General features: G+C 41.5%; 1 protein-coding gene across 2 annotated transcripts in view; it reads right to left on the reverse strand.

Annotated features, from left to right (window-relative positions):
* Positions 1-2088: 2088 nt before the first annotated feature.
* BCLAF3 (BCLAF1 and THRAP3 family member 3) overlaps positions 2089-19468 on the reverse strand; it is a 38720-nt gene continuing 21340 nt past the window's right edge. For both annotated transcript variants that reach the window (XM_089511717.1, XM_089511716.1), the window contains 4 exons: positions 12396-12510; positions 8505-8600; positions 4790-4939; positions 2089-2489 (listed from right to left, as the gene is read on the reverse strand). In XM_089511717.1, the coding sequence (XP_089367843.1) occupies positions 2475-2489; positions 4790-4939; positions 8505-8600; positions 12396-12510 (376 nt within the window). In that variant the 3' untranslated portion in view covers positions 2089-2474. The remainder of the gene's footprint in view (positions 2490-4789; positions 4940-8504; positions 8601-12395; positions 12511-19468) is intronic.

The following is a 19468-nucleotide window of genomic DNA, read 5'->3' on the forward strand; positions in this document are numbered from 1 at the left end:
GCTGATGTAATGGATAGTATCAAACTAGCACTGAGGAAATTTGACTTAAATCTCTAATTAGCCACAAAGCTTAATCATTGACCTTCAACAAATTATTATTTCCTTAGCCTAACTTACTTTTTAATGTAGATACAATGGTGTAACAGTGGAATAATAGTCTAAAATAAGCAGGTAAATATGGCAATGAGATGAGTATCTATATATGAAGAACTTTTTAAGGAGTTGTAGTACTTGGGAGCATGAAGAATAATCCTGGTACTTGCTTAGTTTTGGAGAAAAATGTGGGTCAATGGCATCATTGCAAGGTCAAGTAGAATGCTAACACTGAAACCATGAACTAGTTATCCAGAACAACCAAGATGGTGTTCCTTGTCCCCTTCAAGTGAAAAGAGGAAAATCACTTTAATATTAATAATCTTTATACTTCAACCAGCATTCTTCATGTTATAAGGGATGGGATTATAATTCTTCACAGTATCCAGAATCATCACAGTATCATCAGAATATCTTGAACATGAAAACAGGTGCTACCATTGTGGCTGATGATATAGAACTAAAAATAGGCTGCTGAAACACATACATAAAATGTAGTACATCCACCACCAAAATCTCTTGATCCAGAAGGTCAAGCTCCATGCAGAAGCAGAGCCATATGTAAGCTGTACAACAGAGAATGATTCTGTACAACATCATTAATTATCTATTTATTTAATTAATGTTCTGTCTTTCTCCATAATGGGACCCAATGTGGTATATAGTAAAAGATTAAAACAAAATAGGGTTAAAACCATGTTTTATACTTACTCAAGAGATTAAAGAAAATACACATGGTTCTGGGACACACGTAATGTGCTTCGATAATCAAAACTACACTTGTCCCTCCAGATTCGCAGGGGTTAGGGGCGGAAGACCCCCACAAATCCAAAAAAACTGTGAATAATGGGGGAGGGGGGAATAGTGCACCTGTGTTTCCCTTCCGATGCCTCAAACAGCTCTAGCAAGCTGTTTAAGGCACTGGAAGGGCAGGGGAGTGCATGCTGGCTGCTTTCTCGTTCAGTACCAAAGTCTGAGAGAGATCCAGGGACCTCTCTCAAAACCTGGGAATGAAGGAAGGAGTGCATGCTGGCCACTTCATCCTTCTGTCCCTAGACCTCTCTCATACCTTAGGAGCAAAGGAAGGCGGGCGCGCTAGTCGCTTCCTCCTTCAGTCCCAAGGCTTGAGGGAGCTCAATTAACCCCGAGTCCCTAGCTGTGTGCTAGGGCTGTTCCCTTCATCCTTGGCTTTTCCCTCACTCACAGAGGAAAAGCCTGGGAGGGACGGAGAAGGAAGAGTGCACATGTCGCACACACAATTAGGGACTCATGAATCCACGAATCTGGAGGGACAACTGTACACTTTCCTAAAGGCAAGCAGATATAATTATAACAGGACACAAACTTTAAAAACATTTCCAATTGAAAATAGCAGCAGTATGTAATCTCAGCTAAATCGGAATAAAAATACCTGATTTACATTAAAATGGATCAGGCATGGTGATGACAGACTTGACATAAGCCACACACTATATCTTGACCTTTATGTCTGCACTAATAATAAGTGTGATAAACTAACCAGGATATTCCAAATGTCTTTAGAAAAAAGGAGTGCCATTCATGTAAAAGTAGGAGACATTACCTTTGGCTTATGCACTGACTTACCTGGATGTTATCACCCTAAAAAATGTCTTTCTTTGAGAGATCTGTAATGCCACACAACCTTTTACACCAAAGCCCTATTAATATAATTGGAATTGGATAGAGTAAAAATAAGTACCAGGATTAAAAAAAATCAAACCAGCCAGTTGGTTGTTTAAAGTGCAGTTGCAAAGTTATTCCTATGCAATGCAGTTTGTTAATTCATCTTAAAACCTTATTTCTGAATGACTTTGAAAGATCCAAAGGTTTTTTTTTTTAGCATATTTACATTGCTCCATACTTGGATACCAAAATATAAGCAAACCCTGAACAGAAGAAAATCTCTTGGTAAACCAAACTAAATTGGAGAATACTTTCTTGGGGAAACAACATCCTGTAATCACAGAACACAGGCACTTTTTGGCTTTTTATTATATAAGCAATAAACTTTAAACATATAAATTTCCATGTATAACAACTCAAGTTCTAGTAACAAAACCATGCTCAGAGGAAAATGGTTTTCAATAAATAAAGATTCCCTTCAGTTGTTTTATTCTGGACTTGCCTGCAAGAGGAACTAAAAGGAACAATCCTATGATGTTCAGTTGGATGCTATATCTGAAAAGCCATTATTAAAACTGTAAAAAAGTTCTGCAACATTATACTACTGAAAAATAAAATTATCTTTATCAAGAAAAAGTTAAAGTATTAGTTCTGCTTTTTCTATTTCAATTGTTGTCAGAACAGTCAATGCAAAGAGATGCTCCCCTTCAGTCATCATCAAATTTCAACACTCCAACTCAAATTTCCAGGCCCTATTAAAAAAAGAAAGCAGACATTATTTCTTTAAAACAAGATTCCCAAAAGTTACCAACAAACCAATCTATATTTTTATTAATTTAGTTTTTATTACAATTTGGTTTTCATTACAATATATTATTTTGTATTTTATTTTTATTCATTTATAAATTTTATTCACTGGAATGCTACTTTTTAAAGCACCAAGTTTCACAGGGCTATAGGAAGCCTTGTCATCTGGCTGCTTTGGAACTGAAAGAACTCTGAGACTTCACACCCTACGTACCTGTCTAAATGAACTATTGTAACTAATTTAAACATTCTGCAGAAAACAACACTTGCCATAATCTACAATCAGAACCAGAACTCTGCGAATGCAATGCTTCTGGTTGTCTGCAGGCTAGCTGAAGGTCAGGCAATAGGAACACCTGGGGCAGAGCAGAGCTAGGATAGCACAAGATAGCCCATGCTGTCCTGGCCCTGGCACTCCTTAGATCAGTCCCCAAGTAAGCGTGAGGATGGGTGGGTGTTTACACACCTGAGTTAACCCAGGATCTGCTACCAGCACACACTCCTTACCTTGCTGCACTGTTGCTCGTACAGTTGGCTCTCCTTATCCACGATTTTTTATCCATGGATTCAAGTACTGTATCCATGGTTTGAAAACATTCAAAAAAGTATACATTCCAAATAGCACACCTTGATTTTGCCATTTGCTGTGCCACTGTATTTAATGGGACTTGAGCATTCACAGATTTTGTTATCTACGGGGAGTTCTGGAACCAAACTCCAGCAGATAACAAGGCCCTATTCTATTCAGAAACCGTGCCCCCATCACCACATCTGATGTGGAAAGGGGGTGCTTGGCTGCACCCATTCCTGCATCAAACCTGGTGACAGGGGGCTTCTGAGTATGAATGACAGCACGTCAATGAAATGAAAATTTATTTATATCCTGCCTCTTCTGTTTTGAGGATCGAGGCGGGTAACAGCACGATTAAACAATATACAAGGTAAGGAATGCAGGCCATGTAAAAAGCCAAGGTTTGCTGCATTTCCAGGACACTCCATGGCAAACCCAGGCTCAGATTACTCTGGTATCAGCTGTTTACCCCAGGAGCAGGCCAGATCATCAGTTAAACTGGCATGATCAGGCAGGATCCTATCCCCAGGGTTTTTGGCCTGCGTTGTCTGAATTAGAGAATTAGAGGTAATCCTTGCAGACAATCCCAAGTTTTGAGTACTATTTAACAGTGAGCAGTTATCAAATAAAGAAGTTTCATATGTAATCAGCACAAATATGCATAAGAAGCCTACAGGATGTTTTAGACTGGATCGAGTAAAGCCTTGAAAATGAGACACTCCAATTCAAACACTTACGTTGTAACAAAAATGAGGATTGCCTTGCTGCATCAGGGCAAGGCCATCCTAGTCCAGCAGCATATTCCCAAAATATTGTTAAGCAAACTGCTTTAAGATCACTAGGTCCAGTTTGGAGAAATAATCCAGTTTGAGGCCACTTTGAACTGCCCTGGCTCAGTGCTCGGGAATCCTGGAAATTGTAGTTTATTGTAGCACCAGAGCACTCTGACAGAGAAGGCTAAATGCCTCACAAACCTACAGTTCCCAGAATTCCCTAGCATTAAGTCAGGGCAGTTAAAGTGGCCTCAAACTGGATTATTTCTGCAATGTGTTTTGGACTTATTATCTCAGATAAAACATGCCTTGCAGTGTTACTGTGAAACTGAAAAGCTACTCTGAGCTTTTTCAGTACAGTGATGAAATATTCCCCATACCCCCAATATTTTTTTGACTGCAAATCACAGAACATCACAGCACTGGTTATGCTGGTTAGGCCTCTTGCAAGCTAAAGCCCAAAACATATAAATAGCCAAACATCCCCCACCCATGACTTAGAGATACAAACAAACAGCTACATTTATATACCGCTTCATACTGAACTAACAGTGTCTAAGCGGTTTACAACTGTAAGCTAATTGCCCCCAACAATCTGGGTACTCATTTTAGCGACCTCGGAAGGATGCAAGCCTGAGTCGAGCTTGAGCCCTTTCCCTGGTATTGAACTTGCAACCTTATGGTTTTGAGTGAGTGGCTGCAGTACAGGCATTTAACACTATGCCACCAGGGTTCCAATAAAATTGTAACAGGTGAACACAAATTATAGAAGGAAAAAATACAGTCCAAAATCCTGTAATTGCTGCTATAAGGGGGGGAAAACCATCTTGAATTCTGTCTTGAACATTTAGCAGGACTCTAATGACTCTTCAAATTCTATCAATTTTTTTTTTAAGTTTACCTGATGTTTCCGCAAAAATCCTCCTCTCATTCTATTAGTGGTAAATCCCCTTGCTCCAGCGTAACGTAACCTCTGATATTTAGCCTGTATATACAAACCCTTCTGTACCAAGTTTGATTTGAAGTGGGGTCGACCATCATTGAAGTTGGGCTGTTGAGGGGAGAAAATGGTCAAAGGAACAGTTTTCAGAATTCTGGCCCAAAGTACTTACTTTAATATGATACAGTAAAAAAGTGTCAGTTGTGGACATTATCTTACACACAAGGTTTCAATATAGTTTCTTTTCCTGTATTGTCTTAATACATCGCCACCTTAGATTTTCTTGCAGCTTTTGACAAAAGCAGATACCTATTCAAAAATTTTGCCCCATCTCTAAATTCAATGAGAATACCACAGTTTTTTTTCCTCTAAGTAAAAATAATGGGAACTGACTACCCAATAAATATTTCTACAGCATACATAAAGGAAATACCAAACACAGACATTTTATCAGAGCGGGAAAAAAAGTACACAGGATTTTTAAAAGTTGCAATTTGTTTCTGCTTCTTCCTCTTACAATCCTAATACTACGATTATATTTTAAAGCCTGTAGAAATAATGCTACAGGGATATTAGGAAAATCAAGTGGGAATTCCTTAATCCACAGCATGTTTTCAGAAAAAAAAGCTACTAGTACTCTAATACCACCAGCATTTCTGCCACAGCTGAATACAGCTGTGAGAAATACGTGCAAAGCAATAAAAAAACAATGTATTATTCAAGTACAACACAACATACGAACGTCAAAACAACGTCAGCAAATGTATGAAGGAACACGTGATCACAAGGAAAAAGACATATTTACCGAAATTATCCAAAATTTACAAAAAACAAATAAATCGTTCCCTCCTTTTGTATACTAATCATAAAATACAAAAATAAAGAGCATAGTTGCAAAGGGGTTATCAATATTTCAAAAAAGATATATCAGATTATTTACTGGGCCAAATGATTACCTTAGAAATTCTGTAGTACTTACAAATGGGCTAAAAAGATGTCTCTAACATTATTATTCCTCTAGGCACCACTGTCAAAGATAACATAATATGCCCTAATTCCCAAAATTTACCCAGCATTTTTGTTTCTGTTGCCCAGCACATTCTACTAGGAGTTAAGAAGCTTATGTGGCTGAACCCATCAAATATTGTTCGACCTCACTGCATAACTTGCTATCAAATAGATTCAACAGGGTCTTTATTTACAAACTGCAGATTCAGTGACTGGAAATAGCCTTTAATTATTTTTTTCAAGTGAACTGCCATTATTCAAATTATAAATAATATTGTACATTTTCCTTTCCATACAGACTCAAAGTGACATTATATCAATTTGCTTCCAAACTGGCCTCTGATTAAAGGAAGCACAAGTAGATGGAAAGAGGAACAGGCTTTCCCCCTCATTTATCACAAGATAGGAAAATAAAAATAAATACTTTCCTCTCTCTCTCATAGAAAGTTTGTGAGGAATAATGTGGTTTCCAAAAAACAAAAACAAAAACAAAAAACCTGTATACTTTTAGATTAATAATAATAATAATAATAAATTTTATTTCTACCCCGCCCTTCCATAGGTATGATCAGGGCGGCTTACAAAATTATTAAAACTTCCAATACAAGATAAAAAAAATACAATGTAACAGTTAAAAACATTAGTACAAAAACGGGAACAGGAAGACAATAAAATATACATGTCAGGGGCAAGATTAAGTCCCCCAAGCAGGCATTATAGATATATTCTATAGGATATGTGGGACAACTATGATACGAACTATGCCTGTACTGGCAGTTGGTAAATCAGTACTAATGAACAATTTCCTGTGTCTCATAAAACAAATTAACAGAATATTAAAGACAGTAAAAGTAAGAATTTGCAAGTGAGACAATACTTTAATTATTAAAAGTAGGGGTTTGTTTTTTTTTTTTAAAAAAGATGAACATGCTGCCCCAGATTCTTTTTTTAATTAAAATTTATTAATACATTCTAAAACAAAACATGACAACAAACAGTACACCAAAACAACAATAAATACAGGCAATAACCCAGATAAGGCCCTGAAAATTATAGATAAAAGGTGTATTTAGGGATCCTGAAAGACATCTTTCCATAAAAATTTAGCTAAAATTGGGGGATGTCTAGAGACTAAATCTTGCTGGATGTATTCAATAAATGGGTGCCAAATCATATGAAAGGCCAATCCAGAGTGTAAGCCTCTCGCTCTATTGTTATCTGCCATTTTCTCCATTAACCACAAGTCCCAGAGTCTAGTCCACCATCCTGCAATATCAGTTCTTGGCTATCTCAAGCCTGGCAACAGCCAGAAGCAAACTAATAAGTTCTTTATGCTGCAGGGCTTTATTTTCATTCAAATGGAGAACAGGAGCAGGAGTGGTGATAATTGTATATCTTGGAGATCAGTTGTAAAATTTCTGTCCAATACTCATGCACTAAGGGACAATCCAGCCACATATGCACAAAGGTTCCTCACAACCCCTCCAGCATTTTGGATTAGCATTGGTAGACAAACGAGCCAATTTGACTGGGGTGAAGTACCATTGATGGACCAACTTGATAGTATTCTCTTTAATGGCAGTGGACCTATTTTTAAATGGTAAATGACTCCAAATATTTTTCCAGGTCTTACTATCAATTGAAGGGAAAGTTCTGCTTCCCATCCTGCCTTATGAAGCGCTGAGTTCCGAAATGTTTCTTCTAGCAGACAATTATATATGCATGCTATTTGGCCTTTAGAATATTTAGCCGGAGAGACAATGTTTTCAAAAAAAGTAGGTGGGTGAGGATATTCCTGTATCTGAAGCAGTTTCTTTAAGAATAATTATATCTGTATTATTTGATACCAGTTTTGATGACCAGAGCCCAGAGTCCCTAACTGTATACAGGTCACAAACCTCCCATACTCAAAACTGTGCTATTTTTCTGGGCTCTGGAAAAGAGGGTGAATAAGAAAAGCCCATAAAGGGGAAGAGTAGGGAGCCAAGAGATGCCTCCATTTCTTCCACAAAACCAAGGCAGTGAGCAAAATAGATTTATTAAAATTTTTAGTGAATTTATATATAGATTCAGAAAAAAAACTAATCAAAGGTAGCAGGGGATGCAGTGTTAACTTCAATCAGACTATTTCTACCCAATTGGTCAGACTATTTCTGCTAATCAGACTATTTCTGCCCCAGATTCAATACACTTCTTTCTTTCCTATTTTGAATGGGAATCAAATGCAGTCTGAGAGTCACAAGAACAAAAAAGAGAGTAAAAGATGCAAGTAATCTGCCTATATTGCAAATGTTTTTGGAACTAGTTGTTCAGACCAGAACTTGCTTCTTCACTTCTGGAAAAATAATGCTTCCAGTACAGTCAGCTCACTATGCATAATCTTAGATGGGGAGGGAGTACACAGTCCTCCAGATATTGTTGAACTGCATAGCCAATTGTGAGCTATGGTAAGCATAGCCAATGGTAATGCCTGATGTCAGCTGCAATCCAAAAACATGTAGAGGACCACAAGATGCCTGCACTTGTCTTAGACAGTATACATTCAAATGCTGAATTTTGTTCAACAACAAGTACTGCAAAACTGGAAACAGACAGATGGAGAGACAGAAGAAAAAGAGTGGAGTATATTATTATGCTACATTATGATTGAGCAAAATTGAAGTCATACCTTGAATGGTCTTCGAAATCTTTCAGGATTTTCAGTATTGCCTTCAAACTGATTATGTGCAATGTCATGGTGTGATTTTGCAGTGTAATAATGATTCTGGATTAAAAGAAAATTGTGCTCTCTTATTACCAGTTACACATCTAAATGCTTACAACTTTGAAAATTACAGTATTATAACAAATAGATGCCAACCTCAGTACTTGCAAATGCCTAAATGACCCCTTAAACCAGGGGTAGGCAACCTTTTTGAGCCGGGGGCCGGGTTGCTGTCCCTCAGACAACTGGGGGGCCGAAGCCGGGGGTGTGTGGAGATTCCACCCCCGGGGGTGGGGCCTCACACTGGGGGTGGAGCTTCCACCCTCCGGGGCGGAGCAACACACCAGGGCGGAGCTTCCACCCTCCAAGGGTGGAGCCACACTCTGGGCGGAGCTTCCTCCCCCTGGGGGCAGAGCCGCATGCTGGGGGTGGAGCTTCCACTGAAGCCCCACAAGGAGAAGGAGGCGTGTGCCTGGCCTTTCCTCCTCAGTCCCTTCCTTCGTCCAAAGCCCAAAAATAAATAATTAATAATAATAGTTACAAACATGGAAGCTACTAAACCACAAAGGAGCAAGCATCCCATTGTGGAGACATTTTGCAAAGAGAATACCAAGGGATGCAAGCATAATAAAAACAATTTTTGTTAGCATGTGGCAGCTACCATAAGGCCGCAGAACAGGGGGAAATGCATGCACACAGTGTCCCAAACCAGAAATAAACAAGCCAGCCTATGTTGAGACATTTTGCAAAGAGAATAACCCTCTTCCCCCAAGGAACCAACCTCTTGCGTGGCAGTGGCTCTGGCTCGCTCGCTCGCTTTCTTTTTCTTTCTTTCTTTCTTTCTTTTTTCTCTTTCGCTTTCTGCCTCCTCCTCCTCCTTCCTCCCATCTCCATTATAGGGGGGAGGCGAAGAGAGGAGGGGAGAGCCAGAAGGGTGAAGGCCAGGGCCAGGAGGGCGGAGGGCAAAGGAGGAGGAGCGCAGAGCCCATTAGGAGGCCTGGCACTGCCCTGGAGCCCTCTAACAGCACTCCAGCGAGCGCACTGAGCTTCCTACATGGGCGCCGCCATTTTCTGCTTTAAAAAGGCACCAAAGTCTCGCGCAACGCGAGACTTCGCTGCCTTTTTAAAGCAGAAAATGGCGGCGCCCATATAGGAGGCCCAGTGCGCTCACTGGAGCCCTGTTAGAGGGCTCCAGGGCAGTGCCAGGCCTCCTAATGGGCGCCGCGCTCCTCCTCCTTCGCCCTCCGCCCTCCTGGCCCCGGCCTTTGCCAAAATGGCGGCCGGAGAGGCGGCAATCAGCAGCAGGAGGGCCTCCTACATGGGCACCGCCATTTTCTGCTTTAAAAAGGCGGCGAAGTCTCGCGCTACGAGAAAGGTCGCACGAGACTTCGCTGCCTTTTTAAAGCAGAAAATGGCGGCGCCCATGTAGAAGGCCCGGTGCGCTCGCTGGAGCCCTGTTAGAGAGCTCCAGGGCAGCGCCAGGCCTCCTAATGGGCGCCGCGCTCCTCCTCCTTCGCCCTCCACCCCCGGCCTTCGCCAAAATGGCGGCCGGAGAGGGGCATTGGCGGCAGAATCGGCAGCAGGGGCTGGTCCTGGCGCCTCCGGGGGCCGGATGTGGCCCGCGGGCCGGAGGTTGCCGACCCCTGCCTTAAACACTCCAAAAGCAGTTGTTTTAGAGTAGCTTGCTAATGCAGCAGACAACTTTTCATTCATGGCTATCGTAGATGACACATAGTCACTGTAGCATTTGTAAAAGAAGCAAGTGCTTATGGACTAAAGTTATGACTGTACTCTTTTAACTGGTACAGGTACATTACATTGATAATATCCAGCACAGAAAAGAGAATATTGTGGCAAACCAGATGTTGTTGGACTGTAATTCCCTGAATTCATCACCATTGGCTATGTTAGGGCTGCTGGATGTTGCAATATATTGGTTGCAGAAACAGCACTCTGGGGCTAGATAATTTTATTGCAGTATTTATTATTCATATTGATCCACCAATCTGCCCCAAATCTGTAGTCAGAGTAGTTAATTTTCACTACTTATTAAAGCAGTTATTTTTATTTTTAATATTAAAGACATGCAGCCCTCAAGTACTTCAGTAAATTGCTCATCTGGTGCTGTAGAAAAACCTGCCTCTAAGGTCCCACCATAAATGGCATTACTAACTTACTGCTGATCAGTTTGTTCCAGGATATTAAATATATTATGTCATCTTAAAAGGCGGTCTATGCTTGAAGGAATGAGCTTTGCATATCATTCCATTCTCTGATTACTAGAATATCATTTGGATTAATATACAGCATGAATAGCCAAAACAATTTTGGTCTGTTCTCCCCCTTCATTGTTGTATCTGGTACTAGAAACAATCCAATATCCATGGTTTGCAATAACATGCTACTAGTGGCATTAATATTCTGTGACACAGAGGAGACACGTTATTTAATGCCAATGTTTCTTATGATCATAAACAGCTGTGTGTAGGTGTAATTGTGCAACATATGTAGGGCACTCCTTTTGTATTTCTCAATTTTATCTGCCAGTGTGATTTTCACTGTTCAGTTTCAGGTAATGTGTTCTGGGAAACTTACAACATTTTGATCAACTTTTTCAGAAACATAGAAGAACACAGACTAATGGGTAGTGTCTATCATTAGGTGTCTACTGAGAATATGTTTATAAATATTTCCTGGTTTTTGGTTCAGTCATTTTTTTCAGGCTTATCCAGTCAATCAACTCATGATAATTTAAGTACTAGAAAAGGGGAGGATCCAGAGTCAACAGGAATGACTACCATCATAGTGACTCTGAGTTTCATTATGGCTATAAATTCGCATCTATAGTGTTTTGCTCTTGAATGAAAACCTGCCTAGAAGGGATGAAAGTTGAGAGGAAGAGAAATGAGAGTTTCAAGCACAAGTGAAGATATTGCCTGGACACTAGATTTGCATGTTGACATAAACTAAGTCTACCAACTCTAGTAGGCAAGTCTACCAACTCTAAACAATGGAGGGATAAATCTGGTATACAAGTTTTTCATAGGTCAGGCCTATTCAGCTTGATACTTGACAAAAGGCTCTGGTTGCTGGACTAATTGTATTAGGGGCAAATCAGACCGGCATAATACACACGCTGCAATGCCACTCCCAAGCCAGTGTCACGCTGCCTGCCCAACCAGACAGGGGGCAGTGTTGCGGAGCTCTAGCGTTTATATACAGCACACCACAGGAGCACCGAAAAGGCTCACCGTGGCAGAAAGTGTGACTTTCTTTCTGCCTCAAAAATGAGCAACATTTTGCTGCTCCTTTTTGGGTTGGAAAAATGCTGGATCAGGGCTGCAGTGTGTGGTTCTTTGTTGAGCGAGACTGTGTTCTTAATTATGTACAATATGTTAGCAGGGAAGTTACGGGCACTATTCAATTACTGAAAGGAGTAGTGAGAAGAATTGCCATCTTGTGCTGGATGCCCTTGTCTTTGATGTTGGGATGGTGGATAAGGCTGCACTTGCTCAGTTTAAAAAGAAGGGCATGCTGTCTGTGTTAGGACTGCTTGTACAACCCTGACTAATAGAAATTATAGGGAGCTACAAAGATCAGAAATACACTGACAGACACAGTTGTAGAAAGAAGGAAACCATGATTAGATTTTTGTCTCTCTCAAATTACTGTATATGCCTGGAAATAATACCGGGGGGGGGGGGGGAGGGGGATCCTCCAAATTTCTACTGCTGACACGGGCCAGAAGTGTTACAAGGGCACCTATAATTTGGAGATAAAACAGAAGAATCCCAATGCAGTTCATTCAGTGTTAAATACAGGATGTGAGAACCAAAGAATTTCATTTTAACTTACTATGTGAGTTTTCTTAATAAACTTCCTGAAAGGTACACTTAGGAATCTTGAAGATTTCTGGAATCCATGTGTTTGAGAGGTTCGTATCTTTGGAAAATTTCCTCTCTGTTCATTCCTAAGTAGACAAAATATTTAAAGCTGTGAAATCTAAAATGAATTCAGTGTAAAAACTGTAATTAAGAAATTATTTTAGAGCAATTTAAATATTAGTAACTCACTAACCAGATAGCCTATTCAATACCAAAGCTAAACATATGCAAATAAAAAATTGAATATGAAGACTGTGAAAATGAAACCAAGATATTATTTTAGTAATGTTTCCACCACTCTCATAATTTTACTGGAAAGAAAGCCAACATAGCTAGCTAACATAGCTCAGTGAGGTAAGTTTTTGGAAATCGCCCTCTGTTGTATGAACTAATGATACCTAATTACACATTAAGGCTAGATCCAGACTTAAAGAAGATTTAATGAAATTAAATGGGATTTAAGTTGTTCTGGATTTAACACTGTAAATACAATTTGACAGGTCAGAGATTCACACAGGTGCCAAGTTTAACTTTCACAAACGTAGTGACTCTGTAATGTAACTATAGAACAGTCATATGTGAACTGCAGAATATCCATGAAAATAATGACGATCAGTGAAAGCAAGTTCAACAAATAAGAAGGTGGCCACTAAGAATCCTTCCTCCCCTTTGGTCTCATAATGTGGGCCTGGACCTTCATACAGGCAACATTTTCCAGCAAGATATCCCTGGAAGACTATAAGCACAAGCACTACATGTTGGCTCTATGTGTGTATGTGTACACATATACGTGCCTTCAAATCACCTGTTGAACTCTATTAATTTCACAGTGGTTTCCTAGGGAAGGAAGAGTCAAGAGGTGATTTTGCCAGTTACATCCTTAGAAATGCAGCCCATAGCACCTGGTATTCATGGGCAGTCCCCCATCCAAGTATTAACCAGGGCTTACAACATTGCTTAGCTTCCAAGATCAGACTGGATCTGGTGCCCTTAAGATATTTAGGCCCTAGACCTTGCAAAAAGAGCCCTCTGTTTTCTGGCATTAACTGAAGCATTCAAATAAACAAGTAATTTTGTTCAGCTGTTGTGAACAACAGAGGCAACAGAATTAACAGAGTTCAATGACCCTAATTTTATTAGTCAGAAATCATGAAACAAATCAAGTTAGATTCTTAGTAAACTGAAAGGGAAAAGCCAGTGGCTCAAAACGTAAATGTCATCCAGACAAAATCCTAAAGAAGTTAAGCATTCCACAGCCTTGAAAACAAATGAATGGGTGAAGAGTCCATATTAAACTTCAGAAGCAATATACAGCATCTGTTTATACCATGTTAACTCTAATGAAGAGGTGCCTCCACCTCCAAGTGATGAAACCATTGTATTTCAAATGGCTTTTGCCCGGCATAAAAGAAATAGGCTAGCCACATAAATCTAAGTACCAATTCCACACAGGACAGTAAAAATGTCTGAAACTGATTCCAGTAAATACAACTAGACTGTCCTGACACTTTGAACTCAAACTCTCTAGTCAATTAGTAAATTAAACTTTATTGGAATATGGTGGTATCTGGCCTGCAAATTTGGTGACAAATTCATCATAGGGAGCTGAAGATGACTCATCCTCTAGCAGCCCGTCCAAGTTCACCAGGCCATTCATCACCCAGAAAAGCTTTGCCAGACAGCACTTTGCAAACACTATGGTTGAAGACAAGATATATTGCTTTGCTGCTGTTGCTGCTAAAACTATTTCTACTGTGGGATTTTTATAGCCTAGATGCAATAAACCCAATTTCACTGATCAAAAATGCAAACTAAATTAGTTATTTAAGTAAGATTCTAAAATCATGGTTATTAACCAACTAGAGAAGTTGGAAGAGAAGAGCATATGCAGAAAGGCTCCACGAGAAGGTCTAGGACATAGTAACAATACCATGAGATAAAGAGTTATTCAGAGAAACTAAAGACATCATATTCACAAGGCTGATCTGAACAACTGTTTAGCTTACATTTATTACTATCCCTACACTGTCCAAAGCATCAATTACACATTCTCAAGCTTTTCCTTAAATATGTAGAGCTGGAAATATTTTAAGAATTAAAATGTAATATAAAAATTAAAGCTTCTTAAAATACTGAACACATATGAACTGCAGTTGACCCTCCACATTTGACTTTTGTGGATTAATAAGGGATTTAATATGTTCTCTCTGGGAATCTCTAGGTCCTCCACCACGACTATTGTCAGTGTCCACCAGAAGTCACACTGGATGACCTAGAGATTCTTAGAGAGAACACTTCTCTAGGCATTTGTAGGTCCTCCAGCACAATTTCATGGTCAACTTCTGGCAGATCTTGATCATAGAACTGCCCTGGAGGACCTAGAGAGTCCTAGAAAGGTGTTCTCTCAGGTAAAAAAATGGTTTTATTATTTGCAGTTTTTCCACTTTCATGTGGGTTCTGTGCCCTTAACCCCAGCGAATGTGGAGGGTCCACTATATCATTTGTGGATAGGTGTTTAAATGGAAGGGGAGATCGATGTGTGATACCTATCTCTCCTTCCTTCCACTTTCCTAACCAAAGAGGCCTGAGGGTCAGCCCAGTCGTACCACAAACCCTGTTACTGCTCCTATGCAACGCCAGGTCTATAAAAAATAAGACCCACATTATGTATGATCTCTTACAGGATAAAAACTGCGACCTGGCGTGCATCACTGAGACCTGGCTGGGGCCTAAGAGTGAGGCAGTGTGGGCCCAGGCCCTTCCAGCCGGGTACTCAGTTAAGGACCAGATCAGGTTAGGTGGGTGGGGGGGCGGTGTTGTCTTGGTCCATAAAAATACTCTTTCCTTAACCAGGATCCCAGTCCGGAAAACAGATCACATCGAATGTATTTACCTGTCCCTGAAGACCAGAGACAGTCTAGGGATTCTGTTGGTCTACCGGCCACCCCGTGCACTAACAGATTCCCTGGCCGAGCTGACACAGCTGGTCTCGGAACTGGTGTTGGAGTCCCCTAGGCTTCTTGTCCTGGGGGACCTCAACATCCCTTTCGAGGCCAGTGACATTCCAACAGGTGCGGCTCGGGAGTTCATGACTACCATGACAGCCATGGGCCTGTCTCAATTAGTCTCAGGGCCAACTCATTGTGCAGGTAATACTCTTGATGTGATCTTTAGTATGGACATGGAGGCTCCGTGGGTAGAGATTTCTAATGTCTCTCCCTTGTCATGGACGGATCATTTCCTGGTTGAGGCTAGAATCAAGGCTCCTACCATTAACCCTCCCGGGGGTGGCGGACCTATTAGGATGGTCCACCCTCGAAGGCTGATGGAACCCATAAGGTTCCAAGAAGCCCTAGAGGGGTATACGACTGGCTCTGACGGCAACTCTGTTGATGCCCTAACCGACATCTGGGATACTAATCTCTCTAGGGATATATACAATATCGCTCCCAAGCGTCCTTTCCGGCCTGCTTCCAATAAACAACCCTGGTATACGGAAGATCTCAGGGCTAGGAAGCGGGTCGTGCAACGACTAGAGCATAAATGGCGAAGACATCAGCGCTTGTCTGACAGGACACTCCTTCGCTCTCATTTGAGAGCTTATGGAGTGGCAATACGTGCAGCAAAGAATTCTTTCTATGCTGCACGTATTGCGTCCGCAGAGTCGCGTCCGGCAGAGCTGTTCAGGGTTGTGAGGGAGCTAACTCGGCTCCCTCCCACCCTGAGCCCTATTTTGGAGCCATCTAAAGCCTGCTGTGACGATTTTAACAACTTCTTTGCGGATAAAATCTCTCGGGTAAGGGCTGATCTCGACGCCAGTCTTTGTGCAGATCCTACAAGAGAGGTATCCGAAGCGTCCGTGGTCCCTGTTATACTGGATCACTTTGAGTTTGTTAGTACCGATGAAGTGGACAAGATCCTCCAAAGTGTTAGGAGGACGACTTGCTCTCTTGATCCCCGTCCCTCATGGTTGACAGCTCAGGGGGGAGATGTGGTACGACTAATGTTACATCACATAATCAATACATCTCTAAGTGAGGGTCAGTTTCCATCTAAATTAAAATTAGCAGTGGTTAAACCCCTGCTAAAGAAGCCCTCCTTAGACCCCCTGCTTCATAACAATTATAGACCCATCTCGCTGCTACCCTTCTTGGGGAAGGTGATCGAGAGAGCAGTCGCCTTCCAGCTTCAGTCGATCTTGGACGACACTGATTTTCTGGACCCATTTCAAACCGGCTTCCGGGCGGGCTATGGAGTTGAGACTGCCATGGTCGCCTTAGTTGATGATCTCCGTCTGGGCATGGACAGGGGGAGCGTGTCCCTGTTGGTGCTCTTGGACATCTCAGCAGCCTTCGATACCATCGACCATGGTATCCTTCTGGGACGCCTGAGGGAGTTGGGAATTGGGGGCACTGCTTTGCAGTGGTTCCGTTCCTACCTCTCGGGCAGGTCCCAGATGGTGGAGCTGGGGGACTGTCGCTCCGATAGGAGGGCCCTGACATCTGGTGTCCCTCAGGGAGCGATTTTGTCCCCTATGCTATTCAACATTTACATGAAGCCGCTGGGAGAGATCATCCGGAGACATGGGGCGCGGTGTTATCAGTACGCTGATGACACCCAGATAATTTTCTCTGTGTCTCCGACTGATGCAGTAACTAAGGATGGCATCTCTCCTCTAGATGCCTGCTTGGCGTCGGTAATGGGCTGGATGAGGGAGAACAAACTCAGCGTGAATCCAGGGAAAACGGAAGTACTGGTGATAGGTTCCCCGGTTTCTGGTGGTGAGATCTGTCACCCGGTCCTGAACGGGGTCACGCTCCCCCTGAAGGACTCGGTGCGCAGCTTGGGAGTACTCCTTGATTCGTCGCTCCAGCTGACTTCTCAGGTGGATGCGACGGTCAGGAGTGCCTGTTATCAGCTTCGGCTGATACGCTACCTGGACCGAAAGGACCTAGAATCTGTTGTACATGCTTTGGTAACCTCTCGATTGGATTTCTGCAACGCGCTCTACATGGGCCAACCCTTGTACCAAACTCAGAAACTGCAATTGGTGCAGAATATGGCAGCTAGTTTGGTCGCTGGTAGCTCCAGGTTGGACCATATAACACCTATTTTAAAAGACCTTCACTGGCTGCCTATTCGCTTCCAAGCTCAATACAAGGTGTTGGTTTTGACCTATAAAGCCCTAAATGGCTTGGGCCCAGGGTACTTGGAGGACCGCCTCTCCCCATATAATCCGCCTCGCACACTCAGAACTTCCGGGACTAAATTGTTGGAGGTCCCTAGGTCCAACCTTACACGGACCTCACAGAGGGCTTTTACTACTGCTGCCCCTTCTCTTTGGAATAAGCTCCCTGCAGAGTTTCGCTCCGCCGCCTCATTAGCTGTTTTTAAAAAACAGTTGAAAACATATCTATTCCGGCTGGCCTTCCCACCTTAATTTGTCTGTTTATTTTTCCTGCCCCCGTTTTTCCCTTTTGACCCTGGATCGATGTAACTTCTTTCATTTTTCTTCTGCCCCTGACATGTGTATTTTCCTATTTTACTGTTTTCCTGTTCCTGTTTTTTGTAGTAATGTTTTTAACTGCTATATTGAATTTTAACTTTGTATTGAAATGTTTTTATAAATGTTGTAAGCCGCCCTGATCATATCCATGGAAGGGCGGGGTAGAAATAAAATTTATTATTTTATTTTATTATTATTATTATTATTATTATTATTATTATTATTTGTATCTGTGAGATTCAATCTAAGCTACATTCAGCAAGTCATTTTCAAGTTAAGCTGTGATCCAGTAGCCATGCTCTTTGGTTTTTTTCTCACTTGAATTTTCTATAATACATTGGAATCAATGCCAAAGAAGGAGAAAAACCCTTAGAAACTGCGGGAAGTGAGTCTCTGAAACCTGAATCTAAAGGGTTTGTACATTGTTAGGATGGCAGAGGCCTCTTGGGAATATGCTGTAGCCTCCACTATGCTTCATGTTGTAGATATGTTTTCTTTAAACCCTAATAAAGTCTGTTACTATTTTCAATACTTGATGGTCCATCACTGCACACAAAGAGTGAATTTCACAGGGTAAAACAACATCTAAGAGGCATATGTCATGTCACAGTTCTATTAGGCAATCAACCGAGAACTACTGTCAGTTTGTTTCTCAACTCAATTCCAGATATTGGCTTCAACATTTTTGTATGGTTTGAGTTGGCATTTCTGAAAAACTTTATCTCCCTCTACCTTTATCCCACTTCAGAGATTCTTCTTTGATTCCCACAAGTTCTCAGAGAGAGCAGACTGAATAAGATGCCCCTTATTCTGCTTTTAGGAGGGTATTGACAATAGTTTTGTTTAATCAGGATTTGTTGCAACCTTGTTTTGGGTTATGTTTTAAACTGGTGTTGGGTTTTATTTACATCCTTCTTTTATTGTATTTATTGTATACATCACCTTGAAGTTGAGTGCTTTTTGTAAAAAAAAATGAGTATCATATGACAAGATTTAATAAATAATATACTTAACTGACATAACACCCAGAGAATTTAAGGTTCCCATTAGCTAGAAGACTATAGACAAATGAAATTTATCCAAGGGTAGATTCACACTTCAGAAATAATCCAGTTTGACATCACTTTAACTGCCATGGCTCACTGCTATGGAATTCTGGAACTTATAGTTTTGGAGACATTTAGCCTTCTCTGTCAGACAGCTCTAGTGCCAGAACAAACCGACCTTTCTTTGGCATGTTCCGGATGGGCCCTATTGGGCGCCATCGTTACGCGCAAGGGGCGGTGCTTCCTGACATGCCTTGCCCCTCGCATGTAACGAGGGTGTCAAAATGGCGGTGCCCTATACAGATGGATGCCGCCATTTTGACATGATGGATGCCTAGCGTCTGCACGTCTTGGTGCCCTTGGCGACGCAAGAAGAACCCGCTTTTTGTGGGTTCTTCTTGCTGTGCTAGGGAACCGCGCAGTTTGTCCACTGCGGTTCCCTCGCGCAGCAAACATGGGCGCCGGCAGACCGCCATTTTGGGCTGTCTGTAA

The sequence above is a fragment of the Sceloporus occidentalis genome, unplaced genomic scaffold (assembly GCF_023333645.1).
Source record: "Sceloporus occidentalis isolate IW3139 unplaced genomic scaffold, rSceOcc1.0.p SCAF_2, whole genome shotgun sequence".
Classification (NCBI taxonomy): Eukaryota; Metazoa; Chordata; class Lepidosauria; order Squamata; family Phrynosomatidae; genus Sceloporus; species Sceloporus occidentalis.